Source organism: Aotus nancymaae, unplaced genomic scaffold, assembly GCF_030222135.1.
Source record: "Aotus nancymaae isolate 86718 unplaced genomic scaffold, 86718_ANA_hifiasm-v0.15.2.pri h1tg000028l, whole genome shotgun sequence".
In the NCBI taxonomy this organism is placed as follows: domain Eukaryota; kingdom Metazoa; phylum Chordata; class Mammalia; order Primates; family Aotidae; genus Aotus; species Aotus nancymaae.
In genome coordinates this window covers 26935153-26954753 of record NW_026988441.1, presented here as the reverse complement: position 1 = coordinate 26954753, position 19601 = coordinate 26935153, and the positions used below count along the sequence as shown (strand labels likewise).

At 58.7% G+C, this 19601-nt stretch overlaps 2 protein-coding genes across 3 annotated transcripts; one reads left to right on the top strand and one right to left on the bottom strand.

The window, feature by feature from the left end:
* Positions 1-1997: 1997 nt before the first annotated feature.
* REX1BD (required for excision 1-B domain containing) lies at positions 1998-5797 on the top strand. 2 transcript variants are annotated; one of them, XM_012443578.2, is made up of 5 exons: positions 1998-2100; positions 2195-2277; positions 2671-2875; positions 4273-4352; positions 5573-5797. In XM_012443578.2, the coding sequence occupies exons 1-5, from the start codon at positions 2002-2004 to the stop codon at positions 5643-5645; spliced, it is 540 nt and encodes a 179-aa protein (XP_012299001.1). In that variant the 5' UTR covers positions 1998-2001; the 3' UTR covers positions 5646-5797. The 2 variants fall into 2 exon arrangements, with proteins under 2 accessions (XP_012299001.1, XP_012299002.1); XM_012443579.1 differs by having other exon boundaries at positions 2002-2100; positions 2605-2875.
* A 507-nt stretch (positions 5798-6304) lies between these two features.
* On the bottom strand, positions 6305-19557 carry CRLF1 (cytokine receptor like factor 1). Its single transcript, XM_012443485.3, has 9 exons — positions 19314-19557; positions 12632-12913; positions 11848-11977; positions 11508-11677; positions 10264-10421; positions 10016-10184; positions 7313-7500; positions 7132-7174; positions 6305-6637 (listed from the first exon to the last, which is right to left on the bottom strand). Exons 1-9 carry the CDS (start codon positions 19423-19425, stop codon positions 6624-6626), a joined length of 1266 nt encoding a protein of 421 aa, XP_012298908.3. The 5' UTR covers positions 19426-19557; the 3' UTR covers positions 6305-6623.
* Between the last annotated feature and the right edge of the window lie 44 nt (positions 19558-19601).

Genomic DNA, 19601 nt, shown 5'->3' with positions numbered 1-19601 from the left:
GGGCGATCCTTGGTGTTTTTCCCTTAAAGTCACCCAGGCTGGAGTGCAGTGGTGTGGTCATGGCTCAATGTATCCTGGAACTCAAGCTATCCTCTCTTGCCTCCCAAGTAACTAGGACACAGGTGTGTACAACCATGCCCGGGTAAATGCTTTGGTGTGTGTTTTTGAGACAGTCTCACTTTGTTGTCCAGGCTGGAGTTCCGTGGCTTGATCTCAGCTCATTGCAACCTCTGCCTCCTGGGTTCAAGTGATTCTCCTGCATCAGCCTCCTGAGTAGCTGGGACTACAGGTGCATGCCACCACTCCCGGCTAATTTTTGCAGATGGGGTTTTGCCATGTTGACCAGGCTGGTCTTGAACTCCTGACCTCAGGTGATCCACCTGCCTTGGGTTTCCAAAGTGTTGAGATTACAGACGTGAGCCACTGCGCTTGGCCTTACTACCCTTTTTTTTCTTTTTTTTTTTTTTAAGGGAGGGAGGGAGCTTTTTTTTTTTTCTTTGAGAGACAGTATCTTGCTATGTTCCCCAGGAGGATGGTTTTGGAGTGAGCTCAAGTGGTCCTGCCTCAGCCTCCCGAAGTGCTGGGATTATAAGGGGAGCCACCTTACTGGGCCCCTGTTTAATTTTGTTGAAGGTTCAATGTCAGTGAGCCAGCGCATGGCCAATGGTGTATCCTAACAGCCTAGTCCCTTCCCCTTATAGGCTGGTGTCTGTCACCCATACCTGAGCTGGTCTCTTCACTAGGTCATCCTGCCACCATCTTCCTTCTCTCCCTGAGGAAGCTTTCCAAAGTTCAATCTAGGCCTTGTGTCCCTCCAGCAGAAAGCTCCAAGGCCTTGTATATACTTGAGGTCGTGCTGGCCCCTCCTATGCCTCAGCCTTAGAGCTATTACACAAGACACCCAATTCAACTCTGGGCCATTGATACTGTCCCTGTCAGTGAATCTTGTCTTCACTCCTGTGATTTTCTGAAGAACCAATGAATCTGTTAATGTCAGTGGAGTTCAGCCACGGCACTTTTTTTGAGGCAGTCTCACTGTGGCTGCGGCTGGAGTGCAGTGGCATGGTCATAGCTCGTGGCAGCCCCCCCACTCCCTGGGCTCAAGCAATCCTCCCACGTCAGCCTCTGGAGTAGCTGGGACTATAGGTGGGAGCCACCACGCCGGGCTAATCTTATGTAGAGATCGGGCCTCCTTAGGTTGCCAGGCTTACTTCACACTTTTTTTTCTATCTTTTTTATATATATATATATAGATAGATGGGGTTTCACCAGGATGGCTAGGCTGGTCTTGAACTTCTGATGTCAGGTGATCCACTCACCTTGGCCTCCCAAAATGCTGGGATTACAGGCGTGAGCCACCACGCCCAGCCTTTTTTTCTTTTTTTGGGATGGAGTCAGCTCTGTCACCCAGGCTGGAGTACAGTGGTGTGATCTCAGCTCACTGCAACCTCTGCCTCCCGGGTTCAAGTGATTCTGCTGCCTCAGCCTTCCAAGTAGCTGGGATTACAGACGTCCGTCGTGATGCCCAGCTAATGTTTGTATTTTTAGTAGAGATGGGGATTTGCTATGTTGGCCAGGCTGGTCTCGAACTCCCGACCTCCGGAGATCTACCTGCCTAGGTCTCTCAAAGTGCTGGGATTACAGGCGTGAGCCACCACGCCCGGCCGTAACTTCACGCTTTTGAACGTCAAAACCCACGCTCGTGGAAGTCTGTACTGAGATACATACATAGAAACGAACTCAAGGCTAACAGCTGTGCTATTTTCAGAACTGCACATTCAAGGAAAAACAGGATCACAGGAGGGTGCTGGACAGGAACAAGAAGGGTGGGTGAAGGATGCAGGGCTTGCTTGGGCGGTCCGCGGTCTTGGCCTCTCTTTCTTCCCCGGGGTCTCGGGGTTGGCCGGCCGCAGGGTGGCGATCCGTGGACCTCCCGGCCTGTAGGGGGCGTCGGGTGCAGCGTTAGGGCCTGCTCCGGAGCCTGGTCAGGGCTGCTCAGTCATGATCACGGAGGCGGCGGCGGAGCCCACGGTCCCTGCAGTGCCTGCTGCTGAGGCGGCCACCGAAGCTCCGGGACGCGAGGGGCCGGCATGGCCCTGGGTGAGCCCAGGCCCGAGCGGGAACGGGCGAGGGGCGGGCGGCGCAGACCCAGGGGCGCCGACTTCATGCCCCAGCCGTGTCCCCCTCCCCGCAGAAAGACGCCCCGATCCAGACGCTGGTGCAGCGCATCCACCAGCTGCAGGCTGAGCGCGCGCAGGGCTTCCGCCGACTGGAGGAGTGAGTGCGGGCGCTGGGGGCGCAGGGTTCAGTCCCCGGCCCGCTCCGGGCGTGGACGTGGTCTCGGCCGTGTCTGGAGGAGGAGCTGGATCCTCGCGCGGCTGCCTAGTCAGATGGGGCGGGGATTTCGGGGCACCGGGTCCTCACCTTCACAAGAAAGGCCCTACAGCATGTTCCCACTGCCCGACGACCCACTCCTCGTGACTTCTCTCTCCTCCCCAAGAGCAGCGGTGGGCCTGTCTCGGGTTCCCTTGCGGGAGTCAGGAAGCGTCTTCCCTGCCAGTTCTCCCCGCTGGGGTCCGGGGACACCCCCTGGGGGCCTTTCAGGAGGTTAGCGCAGGTGCAGAGCCTGAGAGCCTGGGGGCGCGGCCTCAGGGTTCTCACCTGCCGCAGAGGCCACCGCCAGTACCTGCGCAGCAGCCCGGACTACGACTTCGCGCGCTACCGGAGCACAGTGCACGAGGTGACCCAGGCTTTCGCCGCCGCCTCGCGGGAGGTGCTGGCGGTGGAAGCAGAGCTGGCCGGGCCTCGCAGGCAGCCGCTGCTCGCCAGCCACGTGCGCAGCCTACAGCAGTTGGAGCAGACTCGGCTGGGCACGGTGAGGCCCCCACCCCTTCCCCACAGTATCTCTAGGACCCTGGCTGGTTCCGCTCATGGCGCACCCCTGTCTGGGGAATTGGGGGTGGTCCCAGTATCCCATACGGAGACCTCACCCCTTCCTGTCCCACCTCAGTCTTCTATTAAAGCTTCACTTTGGGGATTCTCGGACCTTGCCCTCTGCTGTTCATCCCCAATTTTTTTCCAAGCTTTCTCCTTATTCTCAGAGTACTCCCACTTTCTCCCAGCCCCGCCTAAATGCTATTCCAAGATGCCCAGATCCCGCCCCAACAATGCTCCACCCACTCTGGTTGTTCTGCGTCTCGGGTCCTGCCCTCAAGTTCCCGTAGATACCGGCGAGGGGGTTCCCAGCCCACCCCTCATCCGTATTATCCCTCCATCACAGCTTTAGTTGTTGGCCTATTTCTCTCTTTAGCTCCGACTACTCAGCCTTGCAACCATGTGTGTGTGTGTGTGTGGCGTGTGGTGGCCCTGCAACCCTGTGTTTGGGGGGGCGGGCATCATATCTACGCAAAACCACGCCCACATCAAGCTCTACACTGGAATTCCTAGGCCACGCCCCCTCGAGCGACCCGTCTTAACCTTTTTTTGGGGACTTTTTCTCTTTTATTTTTGAGACAGGGTCTTGGTCTCTTGCCCAGGCTAGAGTGCAATGGCTTGATTTCCGCTCAGTGCAACCTCCACCTCCCGGGTTCAAGCGATTCTCCCGCCTCAGCCTCCTGAGTAGCTGGGATTACAGGTACACACCACCACGTCCAGCTAATTTTTATATTTTTAGTACAGACGGGGTTTCATCATGTTGTTCAGGATTGTCTCAAATTCCTGTCCTCGTGATCTGTCCACCTCGGCCTCCCAAAGTGCTGGGGTTACAGGCGTAAGCCACCTTGCCCGGCCAATTTTTGTATTTTTTTAAGTAGAGACCGCGTTTTGCCATATGGGCCAGACTGGTCTCGAACTCATGGTCTCAAGTGATCCGCCCTCCTCGGTTTCCCAAAGTGCTGGGGTTTCAGGCGTGAGCCACCACGTCTAGCCTGTTTGGCCTACTTTTATCCTGGGATTATATTAATAACACCCTGTCCCATCCCTGGGACCATGAGGCCCAGCCTAACCTACCCCTACCACCAATGGAAATGTCACTACTGTTCCCAGGCCACACCCACGTGCCCGCTCTGCATTGCCTCTGGCCTGCCCACTGTCTCCCTTCTGCAGAGCCCCTATAAACTGAATTTGACTCTTCCTACACAAAGCACCGCCCCTCGTGGCTCTACCCAGGCAGTGCCTTTCTGGGTGCCTCTGTCTTTTCCTGAACAGCGTGGGAGGGCAGGGGGTGACTTCTACCAGTGGAGACATCCTCTGAGTTGCCCATTCCCCCACCAGGTGGCCCTGCTGCAGCTGATGGAGACGCCAGAGGTGGTGGAGCAGAAGGACGCGGTACAGATGCACCAGCTGAAAATGAAGTGAGCGCTGCTGCCCAGGCCGCCTGGATATGCTTATTTGTGTGCACGTGCACCGGCAGGCATTTGCACCAGGGTTGGCATGGTCAGGCCCTGCCAGCAGAGGGACCCTCTGCCTGTGCACAGTGGTGTTCTCATCTGGTGGCCCCCAGATGTACACATTCCCCAGAGGGCACAGCTGTGAAATTTCACATCAGTTTTGCTGTGCATTGCCGGGCCACTGCTGTATACCTCGACACATGCCAGTCCTGCACACGTGGCTGTCAGTTGGAGCTTGGGCATTGTCGCCCATGCCCCACCAGGCACACGCCTTCGCATGCCTGTCCTCAGCCCCCAAGCACACACATTTGACAGAGTCACGCTTCATGACTTCCTGATGGTACAGACCCCACCAAGATGGCCTTTTCTTTTTTCTTTTTTGAGACTGGGTCTTGCTCTGTTGCCCAGGCTAGAGTGCAGTGGCATGATCTCGGCTCACTGCAACCTCCGCCTCCCGGGTTCAAGCGAGTCTCCTGCCTCAGCCTCCTGAGTAGCTGGGATTACAGGCTAGTTCCACCACGCTCAGCTAATTTTTGTATTTTTAGCAGAGATGGGGTTTTACCAAGTTGGTCAGGCTGGTCTCAAATTCCTGACCTTGTGATCTGCCTGCTTCGGTCTCCCAAAGTGCTGGGAATACAGGCGTGAGCACCGCGCCGGGCCTTTCTTTTCTTTTCTTTTTTTTTTTTTTTGAGACTGAGTCTCACTGTTGCTCAGGCTGGAGTGCAGTAGTGTGATCTCAGCTCACTGCAACCTCCAACTCCCGTCCCGGGTTTAAGCGATTCTCCTGCTTCAGCCTCCCAAGTAAGTCAGATTACAGATACCTGCCACTATGCCTGGCTAATTCTTGTATTTTTAGTAGACAGGGTTTTGCCATCTTGGCCAGGCTGGCTTGAACTCCCGACCTCAGGTGATCTGTCTGCCTTGGCTTCCTAAAGTGCTGGGATTATAGGCGTGAGCCACCGCACCCGGCCAAGATGGCCTTTCCTCTCAGCCCACTCTGACTTATGGGACACCCCTTCTCCCAAGCACCTACGTGGTCCCTCCTGCTGCTAGTGCTGCCTGGAGGTTTGGAGGCGGGCAGGAGGGCCCGGGGCTCACCACAGCCACAGCCCTCTTGGAGCTTCGAGGCAGCAGCTAATTCACCCCATCTGGGTTTTATTTAGAGTTCCCATCCGCTCTTGTAGGGTAATTAAAACCATGGAGGCGATCAGCGAGGTTCTCCAGGATCTCAGGTTTGATGCGGAATCTGCCGAGTGATGGCAGCTCCCCAGAGATGGAGGGAGATGGGAAACGGGGCGGATGGCGCCCAGCCCAGCCCTGACTGCCAGCTGGCTGGGGTCATGCCCCACTGCGCTGCTGACCTTCCTGCATTTGAGACACCTCCCACAATAAAGAGCTCTTCCTCTTCAGCCACTCTGCCATCTGTGTCCTGGGGCGCTGCAGCCAGTGTGCCTGGGGAGGGGCCCCCACAAGGCCAGGGATTGTGGGTGAAAGACTCACCCTCCCCAGAAACTCAAGCTTTTTGGCTTGAGACAGGGTCTCGCTGCTCTGTCACCCAGGCTGGAGTGCATTGGCAAGATCACGGCTCACCGCAGCCTCCATTTCCCCGTGCTCAAGCAGTCCTGCCTCGGCCTCCTGAGTAGCTGGTACTACAGGCACAGGCCACCACGAGCCCTGTTAATGCTTTTTCAGTATAGACGAGGTCTCCCTTTGTTGCCCATGCTGGTCTCCAACTCGTGGCCTTGAGCGATGCTCCCAGCTTGGTCTCCCCAAGTTCTGGGATTACAGGTGAGCCTTCGTGCCCGGCCAACCAAGGCATTTTGAATCACATTTTCCAAGGAGTTCAAAATTAGACCTTAAATCTCACAGCCCCCAGCCCAGGCCAGGCAGGCCCCAAACTCACCTTCACAATCACAGCACCTAAATAGCTTTTATTTAAAAGAACTCGGAGGGGCCCTGGGTAGGGGGAAGTAATGACTCCCCTTCTCACCCCTAGCCCTGGCAGGGGTTCTAGGCAACTCAGCCAACCCTCACACACACATACCCCCACTGGGGTGCACCCGAAGGTGGCCTCACATGGGAGTCAGAGCTGTTAAGGCCGTTGGAGCTCAGAGCCCACCCCAGCTCCTGCTGAGGGGGCTCAGGTGCCCTGAAGTGAGGGTACAGAGGTGGCCCCAGTTTGGGTTTGGCCTCTGCATCTCCGGTGGCAAAGAGGGTGGCCTGAGCCCCTAGAGCTTATCTGGCAGGACCTGTAGGCAGAGGGGAAGGGGAGCTAAGCAGGGAGCCCGGGAGAGGCCCGCACCACAGAGCCACTGAAGAAGCCCCCATTCGGGTCCTGTCCCCACCGCTTCTGGCTGTGTGACTTTGGGCAGGGTTTTGCCCCTCTCTGGACCTTGGCTTCTCCATCGGAGAAGGCAGACTATCTGAGCATCCCATGGTTTGCAGGTAAAGCACTTGGCACGGGGCCAGGATGCAGTAGGCGCCCATGCTGCCAACTAGGGTGGGTATGTTCATTCATTTCAGAGGAGATTTCCCTACGGACATTTTCAGGGCATTGAATGTTCTTAGGCTAAAGGCAACGATGCCAGTAATACAGTAAATGCTGATGAATAAAAAAGAGGACGCATTCCATCTCAGCGACTCAAGCTGGGGTTGGCGGATGTGAGGGTGTGAGCAAGACCTGCAGCCACCCAAAGGGCCCCCCCCTTGCTCCCTCCCGCCCACCCATTCGGACCCACCTTACCTCTCGCCGTGCCCCGTCTGCCCGAGGGCAGGATCCCCTCGTCCTGTGCTTGGAAGGAAGGCAGAGGTGTCGTGGGGGCTGCAGACCTGCGTTCACAGCCTGCTTTCTTCTCCCTCTCCTGTTGCCTGCGCCCCCCAGCTCCCCGTCCCCACCCCCACGCCCGCGGGTCCCTCCTGCCTACCTGGTTGCGGGTCTTGTGCGACTTCTGCATCCAGGCTCGCCACTGGTCGTAGAGGCGGAAGCTGAGGTTGGAGCAGTACGCGTGCTTCTTGAGCCAGCCCAGGAACTGCTTGAGCTCGCGCCGCACCGGCCCCGAGCTCGGCTCTCCACCCCGCGGCTCGCACGCCCCGCCGCCCGGGCCCGGGCGCTCTGGTGGTGGGCGGAGCGGCAGTGTCAGGGCGCGCCCGGCAGGGGACGCGCGCGGGCAGGAGAGGGAAGACCCCAGGCGCGGCAGGACCGTGTTCCCCTCGGGGAACCTCCCTCCCCGTTTCTCAGGGACCGGGTCCTCCCTGCGGCCCTGCACAGCAGCCCAGCTGCGCCCCTGGCCCGGCTGCGCCCCTGGGGAGGTAGGGGGGGGCGGGGGAAGGAAGGGGCTCCTCCTCCACATCTCCTCCAGGAACCCGATTCCTGTGGCCTGAGCCAGGTGCTAGTGGAGTGGGGGGAGGGGAGAAGGAGAGAGGCCAGGACCGGGGTGGGGGGGTGGGGGGGATGAGACGCAGAGACAGACAAACAGAGCAGGGGGCTGAAAAAGAGAAAGAGAGAAAGAGGCACTGATGAGAGAGAGAGCCGGGGCCAGGGATGAGAGATGGAGACGCAGGGTGCGTGAAAGCCAAGGGGTCAGCCTAGGAGGGAAGGGCCTGATCAGGGTAGGGCAGAAACCGTGGGGACACAGGGACAAAGAGATCAAGACAGGCACAGGGGAAGAGTGACAGATGAAGGGAGACAGAGTGCAAGATGACCCCCGGGACAGTCCCCAGCATGGGCCCATGGGACAAGGAGTGGGCCGGGAGAGCCAGGTGGGAGACCGGCCTGTCGGTCCAGCTGCCGGCTGCAGCCAGCCCCCAGCAGGCCGGCGGATAAGGACATCGGCCTCACGTCATAAATAAAGCCGGGGACCCGCTGACAGGCCCTGGCACAGCCGCGGCCCCCGCCGCCCCTGCTGGCCTCCCCGGCCTCCCCGGCCTCCCCTGCGGTTGCAGCGGCCTGCTGGCTCCTGTGCAAGAATCGCAGGTGCCGGGCACGAGCAGGGGCCAAGGCTCAGGCCCCTCCCGGCTGTGCTTGCTCCCGCCCACCCCTAAACCTGGAGGGGCCCGGGATAGGGGCTGCGGAGCTGGCTGGAGCCAGACGCTACCCCTCCCTAGCTCTGGGACCCTCTCTGGGCCTCAGTTTCCCTATCATCTCACGAGCCAGCGTGAGATTGGATTTCCTGTGAACTGAGTTCAGAACCATGTGACTTCCTAGAGCCTCAGTGTCCTCACCTGAGAAAAAGCGGTCTCCCTTGCAGAGAAACCCTGGGGTGGGGGGGACTCGGCAATGAGTACCTCCATGCCTGCTACCTGCAGGCACTTAGGTGTCACCCACCATGTGGGCACTTGCCACAAATTCTGTCATCCAACCCTCACAACAGCCCAAGGCAAGTGAGATTCTCATCCCCATTTTCCAGATGGGGAAACAGAGGCCAGACATTCCAAGTAACAGCTTTCGTTTCATTTCACAAAAGGGAGACTAGAGGTCTGTGGACCCAGAGAAAACCCAAGGCCGCAAGAGGAGGCAGACTCAGGCACCTAATCATTCCCATCCCCCTGCTTTGATCAGAAGGGGAAACTGAGGCCCATCAAAGTGAGTTGACAGCCCATTGGCCTTAGAAGCAGGGGTCTCCAACTCGCTGGCTCTCTTAGGAGTGAGTCTAAGTGGGCGGAACAGGCCAGGTGTGGATGGGCAAATGGAGAGTGAGGGTCCCAAGAAGGGATGGCGGCTGCTGGTGGGGGCTGTGGGCAATGGTTACATTTTCTAGAGAATTTATTTTTCTAGGGAATCTAGGATATTTTTGTGTAAAAACTTCCTGTTTTTGAATTTCTACAAGTAGGTCAAAGGTTTTCTTTTTTTTTTTTTTTCCAAATAACAGACCAAAAGAAATAGATTGAAGGCCACATTCCGCCCTGGGGAGGGGGTGAGAAGTCACCAGTTTGAGACTTCTACTCTCTTGGAGACAATCAGGAAACTGGTTGAGCAGTGGCTCACACCTGTAATCCCAGCACTTTGGGAGGCCGAAAGGGGCAGATCACCTGAGGTCAGGAGTTCGAGACCAGCCCGGCCAACATGGTGAAACCCCGTCTCTACTAAAAAATACAAAAATTAGCTGTGCATGGTGGCGCGTGCCTGTAGTACCAGGCTGAGGTAGGAGAATCGCTTGAACCCGAGAGGCGGAGGTTGCAGTGAGCCGAGACTGCACCATTGCACTCCAGCCTGGGACACAGAGTAAGTCTCTGTCTCAAAAACAAAACAAAACAACAACAACAAAAAAAACACGACCAGGCGCGGTGGCTCACGTCTATAATCCCAGCACTTTGGGAGGCCAAGGTGGGTGGTTCACCTGAGGTCGGGAGATGGAGACCAGCCTGGCCAACATGGTGAAACCCCATCACTACGAAAAAATACAAAAATTAGCTATACATGGTGGCGCGTGCCTGTAGTCCCAGCTACTCGGGAGGCTGAGGCAGGAGAATCGCTTGAACCCGGAACGCGGAGGTTGCAGTGAGTGAAGATCACGCCACCGCGTGACGGAATGAGACTGCGTCTCAAAGGAAAAAAGAAAAGGAAACAGAGGCTCTAGCTGGTTTGGGGCTGGCCGCTGAATCACCCAGCCCTGGGGGGTCGTGCTCACCACTGCGGGGGGTGGAGGCGGCTGTGGGGTGGCTCCACTCACTCCAGATCCCCGCTTTCTTGGAGCCATAGATGCCGAAGGGGTTACAGCGCACTTGCACGAAGTACACGGTGCCGGGTTTCAGGCCGGCCAGGCGGCAGGAGGTCTGGTTGCTCACATCGTCCACCACCTGAACAGTGAGGACAGGGTCAGGGCAGGGGGCGGGGCCCGGCAGGAGCGGGGGCGGAGCCAGGGAAGGGGCGGGGCACCTTCCAGTCCACACTGTCCTCCACTCGGTAGCGGATCTGGTATTTGGCTTGAAAGAGGAAATCCTTGAGGGCGGGTGGCGACACCCAGCGCACGCTCAGCTGGTCCTCCAGGCCCCCGACGCGGCTCACGTGCACGTCGGGCGGGGGGTCCGTGGTCACTGCGGGGCGGAGCAGGGCCTGGTCACTGTGATGCGGGGAATCGCTCTCAGGCCCCCCTCAGCCTGGGACTGTCTGGGCTGAACTACCCCCAGGAGCGTGGCCCAGGCCACCTGGCCTAGGTGGCACCTGCCTGCTTTCCTCCTCCTCCCTCTGCCCCCACCCCCAGGACTGGTGGATTACACGATAAATAGTATTGGAGAAACACTCAGCACCTAATTAACGTTAGCTGTTATCACCATTATTATCTGTGACTGGAGAAACAATCCGATCTTCAACTCACTATGGGAAAGCGGACATGGCTGGGCTGACGATATTATTACTATCATGCTTAGGAGGCAAGGGGCTGTCAGGCTGCCAGCCTTCTGGGAACCCCCTGCCACTCCCTCCCCACTTCCACCTCCCTTCCACTTTTACCAGAATCTTTGATGTGACATTTTGCTGGGTGGAGAGAAGCAACTGAGGCTTAGAACCTTCTCACTGTAGCTTTAGGATGTGGGGAAGAGTGAAGCAGGCTAGTGGGGGCAGGGATGGAGGCTACAACCCCCGGGGGAGTGTGTGTGTTGGGGGTGCTGAGGATCCTTCTGGGGGCCCCTGAGGGCAGCAGCGTGAGCCTGCCTCTCCCTGAGGCCTTGGTGAGGGGCTGAAAGGGTTAACGCACAGGCCTGCTTGGGGCTGAGAAACACCCTAATTAGATTAGGCTCAATTCTGCTCACAGATCATCCATTTCCTGCCTCCCGCCCTGCGCCCCCCAGCTCCAGGCCTCAGCTTCCTGGGGCGCCTCCTGACCTGGGCGCCCCCTCCCCTCTCCCCAGGGCCCCCTCCTGCACACCTGGGCTGCCGAGGAGGAGGTGGCCAGGCCAGGTGTTTTCCGAGTGGGGGTATCCTGGCTGCGGACTGATGAGCGGATGCTCAGCTACTTACCTACCTCCCCTCCGACCAGCAGGGACAGCCCGGGAGTTGCCGTCACGGCTGGGGAGGGGCAGGCGGGACCCCAGGAGAAATGAGAAGGTGCAAGGGACCCCTCCGGATGCCTGGTGGGCCAGGCTGGTGCTGAGGGAAGGAGCTGGTGGACAATGGGGGCTCACCCACATCCAGAATATCCAGCGTGAGCACATCGGAGCGGGCCGAGCCCAGGCGGTTGGTGGCCTCCACCCAGATCTCATAGGGTGTAAAGAGAGCCAGGTCCTTGGGGATGTGGCAGGAGTGAGGGCCCACTGTGTGGTACTCCTCACATGTGTTGTCCTGCCCGTACCACCTGTGGGGATGGGAGGGGGACAGGATGAATAAGAGTTCCTTCTGGCCCCCAGATCTCACCATGGCAGCCTTGGGGTGCAGACAGTACATGAGGGCTCAGAGAGGGTCCACATTCATCAAGGTCATGCAGCCAGCCTGGGACACACACATGGCCCTCGGGCCACCACCAACCTAAGTTTGTACTTGAGGGAGTAGTTGGTGTGGAGGAAGGTCTCCCCGTGGGTCCCTGGTGTCCAGCGGCAGGTCAAGTCCTTCATGTTCTTGGACCAGCAGCTGATGTTGAAGGGTTTCTCTGGGGGCACTAGGAGAGGGGGAGGGTGCAGGAAGCAGGCTGAGGGTCTGGACCAGCTGAGCCTGGGCCAAGGGGTTGCTGCCCGCCCGCCAGGCCCCCACCTTGGAGTGGAAGGAGGGCAGATAGGACCGTCTCAGCCCTGTGCTGAGAGATGCCAGCACGGTTGGTGACACTTGCATGGGCAATGGAGAGGCTGGTGACTCGGTCTCCAGGTTCTTTTTTTTCTAGGCAAAGTCTCCCTCTGTTGCCCAGGCTGGAGTGCAATGGCACGATCTCGGCTCACTGCAACCTCCACCTCCTGGGTTCAAGCAATTCTCCTGCCTCAGCCTCCAGAGTAGCTGGGATTATAGGCACCTATCAGCATGCCTGGCTAATTTTTGTATTTTTAGTAGAGACAGAGTTTCCACCATGTTGGCCAGGGTGGTCTCGAACTCCTGGCCTCAAGTAATCTGCCCGCCCCGGCCTCCCAAAGTGCTGGGATTACAAGCGTGAGCCACTGTGCCTGACTGGGTCTCCAGGTTCTCATTCCCACCTAGACCTGCATAGCCGTGCCAGTGGCCCACTGCTCAGCCCCAGGGCAGAGGACCCATGATTCATGCCTCTCTCCAGAGGGAGATACTGCTCCCAAGAGCTACCCCTGGGGGGTCCTGGGTGCCCACTTACAGCCAACATAGAGGCAGGAGCCAGCCAGGATGCTGCCATCTCGGGCGTGGCACACAAGGTTGTCCCCTGACTGCTGCCTGGACCCGTTGAGGTTGGCCAGGGCCAGGGCCAGGGTGGAGGTGTTGAGCACCCGGGAGAGCTCGGGGGGCAGGCGGCGCCCGTTGAGGGTCCAGTAGAGGCCCTCAGCGGTGGCTCCTGGTGGGTCTCCGTGCACTGAACAGGTGGCCTGCAGGGAGGAGCCGATGAGAAGCGTGGGATCCTGGGGGCTGATCACTGCTGTGTCTGGGGTCAAAGAGGAGCACGTGTTAGGCCGGGGCGGGGACCCTCTGAGCCCTGGACCATGCCAGGACCTCCAGGTTCATGGTGGTCCTGAGAAGCTGCTAATGACAGTCCCCCATTTTACAGATAGAAAAACTGAGGATCGGTTGGGTTAAATGTCCAGGTCTGTCTGACACCAACAATGGATCCTTCCAAAACTTCATCACTGAGGTGCTCCAGGTTCTGAGGGGTCACACAACTCAGGCATAAAGCTCATTCGGATCCAGTGACTCTTGCTTTGCACATCGGAGTACAGTGGCGAGATCTTGGCTCACTGCAACCTCTGCCACCCGGGTTCAAGCAATTCTCTTGCCTCAGCCTCCCGAGCAGCTGGGATCACAGGTGCCTGCTACCACGCCCGGCTAATTTTTATAGTTTTAGTAGAGACGGGGTTTCACCACGTTGGCCAGGCTAGTCTTGAACTCCTGACCTCATGATCCACCGGCCTTGGCCTCCAGAAGTGCTGGGATTACAGGCGTGAGCCACCATGCCCGGGCTTTTTTTTTTGAGGCAGAGTCTCAGTCTGTCGCCCTGGCTGGAGTGCAATGGTATCATCTCAGCTCACTGCAACCTCCGCCTCCCGAGTAGCTGGGATTACAGGTGCCTGCCACTGCGCCTGGGTAATTTTTGTATTTTTAGTAGAGATGGGGTTTCACCATGTTGGGCAGGCTGATCTTAAACTGACCTCAAGCGATCCACCCACCTCGACCTCCCAAAGTGTTGGGAATACAGGAGTGAGCCAGTGCGCTCGGCCACGCTTTGATTTTTATTTTCTTAGCAACAGGGTCTCACTGTTGCTCAGGCTGGAGTGCAGTGGCACGATCATAGCTCATTGCAGCCTCAATCTCCTGGGTTCAAGCGATCCTCCCTTATCTCAGCTCCTGAGTAGCTGGGACTACAGGCGCACACCACCAGACGTGGCTGGTTTTTAAATATTTATTTAGAGATGAGGTCTCTGTAGGTTGCTCAGGCTGGTCTTGAACTCCTGGCCTCAAGCAATCCTCCCACCTTGGCTTCCCAAAGTGCTAGGATCACAGGCACGAGCCACTGTGCCTAGCCTTCTTTATTTTTCATTCTCCTTTTGTTTTTCTTTTTTGGCAATTAGAAACAAAACAATTGTGGGTTCTTCCTGTGATACTCCCAGAGCTTCACACATAGTAGGTGTTTCTGTTGGGGGAGGGCATTGCTTAAAATGAAAGCCCTGATCCTTGCTTGAATGCTTAAGAGCACCTTTTTTTAAATTTTAATTTTGTTAATTTCATTATTTTTTGGGACAGTCTCCCTCTGTCAGCCAGGCTGGAGTGCAATGGTGCGATCTCGGCTCACTGCAACTTCTGCCTCCCGGATTCAAGTGATTCTCCTGCCTCAGCCTCCTGAGTAGCTGGGATTGCAGGTGCACACCACCACACCTGGCTAATTTTTGTATTTTTAGTAGAGACGGGGTTTCACCATGTTGGTCGGACGGGTCTTGAACTCCTGAATGTGATCCTCCTGCCTCAGCCTCCCAAGGCGCTTGGATGACTGGCGTGAGCCACCGCGCCCAGCCTACAAGCACCATTTTTTGAGCACTTGTGTTCTGAATACTGTGCTAAGACTTCACCTTCATTTCCTCAGCCAATCCTTCTCATGGATAAAAAAACTTTGGCTCTGAAAGATCGAGTTCCCTTGCCACAATGAGGGAAGGCCGTCCTAGTTATGCCCAGATTTTCTGGTCTACAAAGTTCTGCTTCCACACTGCCTACGTCTGGAACTAAAGGCAGCCCTGGCCAACTGCATGTCCCAACTCCTATCCAAAAGGACCAGACATCATCGTTCTTTTCCTCAACTCAGTTTTCTTCATCTGCAAAGTGGGAATGAGAAAGCTTTGTCTCCTGGGCAACTGTGAAAGTGAGAGGGGAAGGGGACTTTGTGAACTAGGTGGTGTGGTGTCAGGTGCTGGGCACAGGAGCCCTGGGGACGCCCATGGGTGGTCGATGCCTCCTCTCCTGCTGGCCATCAGGGCAGCCCAGGAGCTCCCCTTCTTGATACCAGAACCTAAGAAGAACCTGTTTTGTCCATGGGGAAACCAAGGCCCAGAGGAGGAGGGGGTGCCCAGGCCAACCTCTGGATGCCTCTCTGAGTCTGTTTCCCTATCTGGGAAGTGGGAATCATGACATCAATATCATGGGGTTGGCTGGGTGTGGTGGCTCATGCCTGTAATCCGAGCACTTTGGGAGGCTGGGGTGGGAGGATCACATGAAGTCAGGAGTTTGAGACCAGCCTGGGCAACATGGTGAAATGCTGTCACTACCAAAAATACAAAAATTAGCCAGATTGTGGGTGGGGGGAGGGTGGTGGCTTGTGCCTGTGGTCTCAGCTACTTGGGAGGTTGAGGCAGGAGGATCGCTGGAGCCTACGAAGTTGAGGCGGCAGTGAGGCATGATTGCACCACTGCAGTCCAGACCGGGTGACAGTGAGACCCTGTCTCAGAAAAGAAAAAAAAATCAATTTAAATTTATAAAAAGCAACAAAACAAACCTCATGGGGTCATTTGAGAGGAAATACTGTTGGAGACAATATTTTCCCATGAGATCTTTAAACCAAGTTGACCCGGATTCAAATGCCCCCAGCTCGCTGTGAAAATCTCAGTGTTTTATTTTGAGACAGGGTTTCACTCTGTCACCCAGGCTAGAGTGCAGTGGCACAATCTCAGCTCACCATAACCTCCATGGCTAATTTTTGTATTTTTAGTAGAGATGGGGTTTCACCATGTTGCCCAGGCTGGGTCTTGAACTCCTGACCTCCAGTGATCCACCTGCCTCGGCCTCTCAAAGTGCTGGGATGACAGGCATAAGCCATGGCACACGGCCTCAGTGTTTTACTTCTCTGAGTCTCTGGAAAGGGGCCTCTCGTTCCACTCAGAGTGGTTGCAAAGACTCATCCACCCCTTTGTTCACTGACTCATTTGATTCATCTGTTCATTCACAGGTACCTATAGTGTGTCAATGTCTACGGGCACCAGGGTGATGACCAAAGACTGAGGACAAACGTCCTGCCACTGCGGGCATGAAATCCAAGGAAGCAGCAGGAAAAAGGAACAAAAAAATATCGAAGACAATAAATAGGGGAGAAAGTAAAGCAGGGGCCAGAAAAAGAGCAGTGGCAGAAACTCCGGAGGCCTGTCTGGGGAAGGGACCTTTGAGTAGAGACGTGAATAACGTAGGGGCAGTAGCTGTGACATTATCTAACAGAGGGTGTCCAGGCAAGTGCCAAGGTCCTGGGGCAGGAGCGGTGGGAAATGAGGTTGGAGAGGTCAGACACCCTGACCTGCAGGAGGAGGGATTCCAGGGTTCTGAGCAGGGGAGGGACGGGCGCGGTGAGATTTGCATTCAAAAGGACTCCCCAGGCCGCTGGGAGAAGGGACTGCAGGAGGTAGGGGCAGCCCATCTCACAGCGATGGCAGCCAAGGACAGGGTGATCCCGGCCCCCTGGAGGTCCCCTGAATGCCAGCGGCTGCCCTGCACTTGCCCTCACTGCCCCCGATGGGCGAGGTGGGGTGGACACGGTTCTGGGGCCGGCCCTGATGATTTTCCGGGGCAAACTTGGCTCGAGGGCTGTCTTGCTGGAGCCTGGAATCGCAGTTGCGCTTGGGGCTTGGCCCAGGGCTCGCCGGAGGTCTCCGCGTCCGTGCGAAGGAGCCGGCTGAGCGGGCCAGAGCCGAGGGGGCGGGGGCGGCCGAGGGGGGCGGGGGCCGGGGGGCGGGGGCCAGGGGGCCGCCCTGGAGGTCCCAGGCAGCCAGCCGCCCGCTAATTCGGAATTCCTTCTGCATGAACTCGGGCGTGCCAGCGTCTCTGCCCTGGCCCACCCACCGCTTCCTGCCTGGGCCCCCCCAGCAGAGTGGGAGGCACGGTCAGGCCTGCCCGGACCCCAGGCCCCTCTCAGCCCTCCTAGAGTGGGTCACGCCCCTCCTGCTCCCCCCACCAACCACCGTGGCCTGGCCAGGAAGGGGCTCTCTGGGGGGTCCTGGCTAGGGGGCACTGCCCCTCTGCCACGCCCGCCTGGCCTGGGCTGGCGTGGCTCACTTGCCAGCAGCTGCAGCTGCCCTCCCGGGGCTGGGCGGGGGACACCGGGCGGCCACGGGTGGGGGGGGCAGGGCAAGGCCAGACGGGCCTGGGCAGGCCAGTCTCCCACCCCCTTAGCCCTAGCAGGCAAGGTCAGAAGGACGCTTTCTCCTCCCGTTCGCAACCCCAGTGGGAGAACCTGGGCAATCGACTTCCCCTCTCCAGTTCTCACTTTTCTCTTCCATAAAATGGGAGGCGAAATACATTCTACTTGCTGGGGAGATCAATGAGCTGTGATTGGAATCCAATGTCCAGAGAGCTCAGAAGCCTGCAGCCCCCAGAACAGTAAAGATGACAGGCCCTCCTAGCTCTGGGGTCCCGGGTGGCTTGGCACTCCCTCCCGGCCTCCGAAAACAATGGGGTAAGGAGCTGGGGACAGGGACGCACACATTCCAGGCCAGGCGGGGGAGCAGCTGGGAACAGCCCACTGAGCCTGAGTTGGGGGGGACTTGGCTTGGTTTGGGGGGCCTCCTAGAGGGCTCCCCAAGGCAGATCCCTAGGTTGGGCTTTTGAACAGCCCCGTTTTCACTCCCTGTCTCCCCTCCTTTCCCGAAGAGCTGGGGCCTTTAAAAGTTTTTTCTCTCCTCTTTTCCCAATCTGGAGCCACTGCCGTTATTAAAAAGGAACACCATGTGTTTTAAAAGGGAAAAGTGTGAGATTCTCTGCAACCAGGGCGGAGGGGTGGCCTCCATCCCAGGGTCCCCACGGGGGTCCCCACCTCCCATCCCGCTGGTACCTGCAGACACTTTACGACCCACCCGCCTGCTGGTCAGGTGCTAAGACACACCGTAAGTAGAAACATATTGCCGAGGTGTGAGAATCTTTTATTTAATTTCTTCCTCCTTAAAGGAAAAAACACACTTAACAACCCCCCCCGCCCCCACACCTTCTCCTGCTGCTCTACGGACTGGAAAACAAAGCTTGGCGCTCACAGCCGCTGCCCACCACCTGGCAGAGCCGTCAGGGGCCCTGGGAGGGTCCGAGGTAGACCCTCACCTGCTCAGATGCAGGGGAGATGCCAGGGCACTCTCAGCAAGTGCCCCCAGAGGATGCCGGGACCCTGCCCCTAACCAGAGGAGCCCTACAGGCAGCCTGCAAACAGCCCAGCTGAGGGTGAGTGAGCCTGAGAGCAGTGTGTGCCCAGCGACCCCCGGGGTGGCCTGTGCGCCTGGATGGGGTGCGTGGAGTGACTGCACGTCTGGGGCGAGTCGTGCCTGCCTCTGTGTCTCTGGGTCGCCTCCCCTGTGGGATGAGTGTGTGACCGTGATTGTGTGTCAGGGATGGAATGTGTGTGCGTCCGCGATGGTGTGCGAATGTACATCTGGGATGCAGTGTGCGCGAGTTTGAGGGCGAGGGTGACGGGCCACAAGCCAGTGTGATTCTTTGTGTCTCTGGGTGTGTCCCAGAGCGGGTCTGGATATAGAGATGTATCCTTGCGGGGGTGTTCCTTGGATAGGGGGCCCCAGAGTGCCTGAGACCAGAAGTCCCTCCAGGGAGGGGGTCTTGGCTCGTCGGGCAGCGGGTTCCCAGTGGGTCACCCCAAAGTTTGAGCCCGCCAGTGCCCGGGCTCACTGGCTCCCGCTCTCTCTCTCCCTCTCACCCACTCCCTCACAAAGATTCCTCTCGCTGGAGGCTCTCCGCCCGACACAGCCTGGCCGAAAACGGTTCTAAGCGCCGCCAGTGGCGAGGACTCCGCGGACCCCCGTGCACCGGGTCCCTCAGTGGGAGGGCGGTGGCGCCGGCCCGTGGAGAGGCAAGTCCCCGGGGAACCCGGGAAGCGCGCCAGGCGGCCAGAGCGGCCCCCCTTCAGCCCCGCCCTCCCCGTGGGGCTCATCCCTCCGACCGGGGGGGCCCCGCTGGGGGCCCGCACCCAGAGCACCAACCGCGTGCGCCCCCGCCTGGGAGCGGTGCCTCGCAGTCCCCGCAGCTCAGAGTCGGCCGAAGCAGACTCTTGCGCCCGCTACGTCCTAGCGTGCAGAGGGTCCCAGGCCGCGATCCCCCAGCCCCTGCGGGCCTGGCTTGGCGCCCTCGGCCCAGATGCCCAGGTAAGATGGCCTCGGGCGCGGAAGCAGGACTCTCCGGGCAGGGGACTGCGGCGCCGTGCGCCCCGCAGGTAAGGGCGCCCCGAGGGCTGCGCCGGGGGCGCCTTCCTTTGTTCCCCGGCCGTCCAGGTGGCGCCCGCGCCCCCTCCCCCCCGCGGCTGCCCCCGGGGCGCCCGCCCTCTGCTCTGGCGTGGGGGAAGGAGTGGGGCGCAGGGTACTCACGGGCTCCTGTTCCGGCTCGCGGCGCCCCGAGGACGCAGAGCAGCAGCAAGGGTAGCAACGGCGGCGGCCGCCGCGCGGATTGGGCGGCGGGGCCCCGGCGGCCGGCGGGCATGGGGCCGGCGCTGCCGGGGGCGCGCGGCGGGCGGCAGCGGCGCAGGGCGCGGGACGCAGGCCGGGCGCGGGAGGGCGCGGGCCAGGCCGCCCGCACGTCGCTGGGCGCGGACTCAGAGGCCGGAGCAAGTCTGAGCAGCCGAATTGACAAGGCGCTAATGCGCCGCTGGCCCCGCC

Coding starts and splice junctions, on each gene's coding strand:
- REX1BD (XM_012443579.1), top strand. CDS start 2,002: ATGATCACGGAGGCGGCGGCGGAGCCCACGGTCCCTGCAGTGCCTGCT. Junction 2,278..2,604: donor GGCTTCCGCCGACTGGAGGA/GTGAGTGCGGGC, acceptor GGGGCCTTTCAG/GAGGTTAGCGCAGGTGCAGA. Junction 4,353..5,572: donor ATGCACCAGCTGAAAATGAA/GTGAGCGCTGCT, acceptor CCGCTCTTGTAG/GGTAATTAAAACCATGGAGG.
- CRLF1 (XM_012443485.3), bottom strand. CDS start 19,425: ATGCCCGCCGGCCGCCGGGGCCCCGCCGCCCAATCCGCGCGGCGGCCG. Junction 10,185..10,263: donor AGGACAGTGTGGACTGGAAG/GTGCCCCGCCCC, acceptor CTCACTGTTCAG/GTGGTGGACGATGTGAGCAA. Junction 7,501..10,015: donor CGCCTCCACCCCCCGCAGTG/GTGAGCACGACC, acceptor GCCCACCACCAG/AGCGCCCGGGCCCGGGCGGC.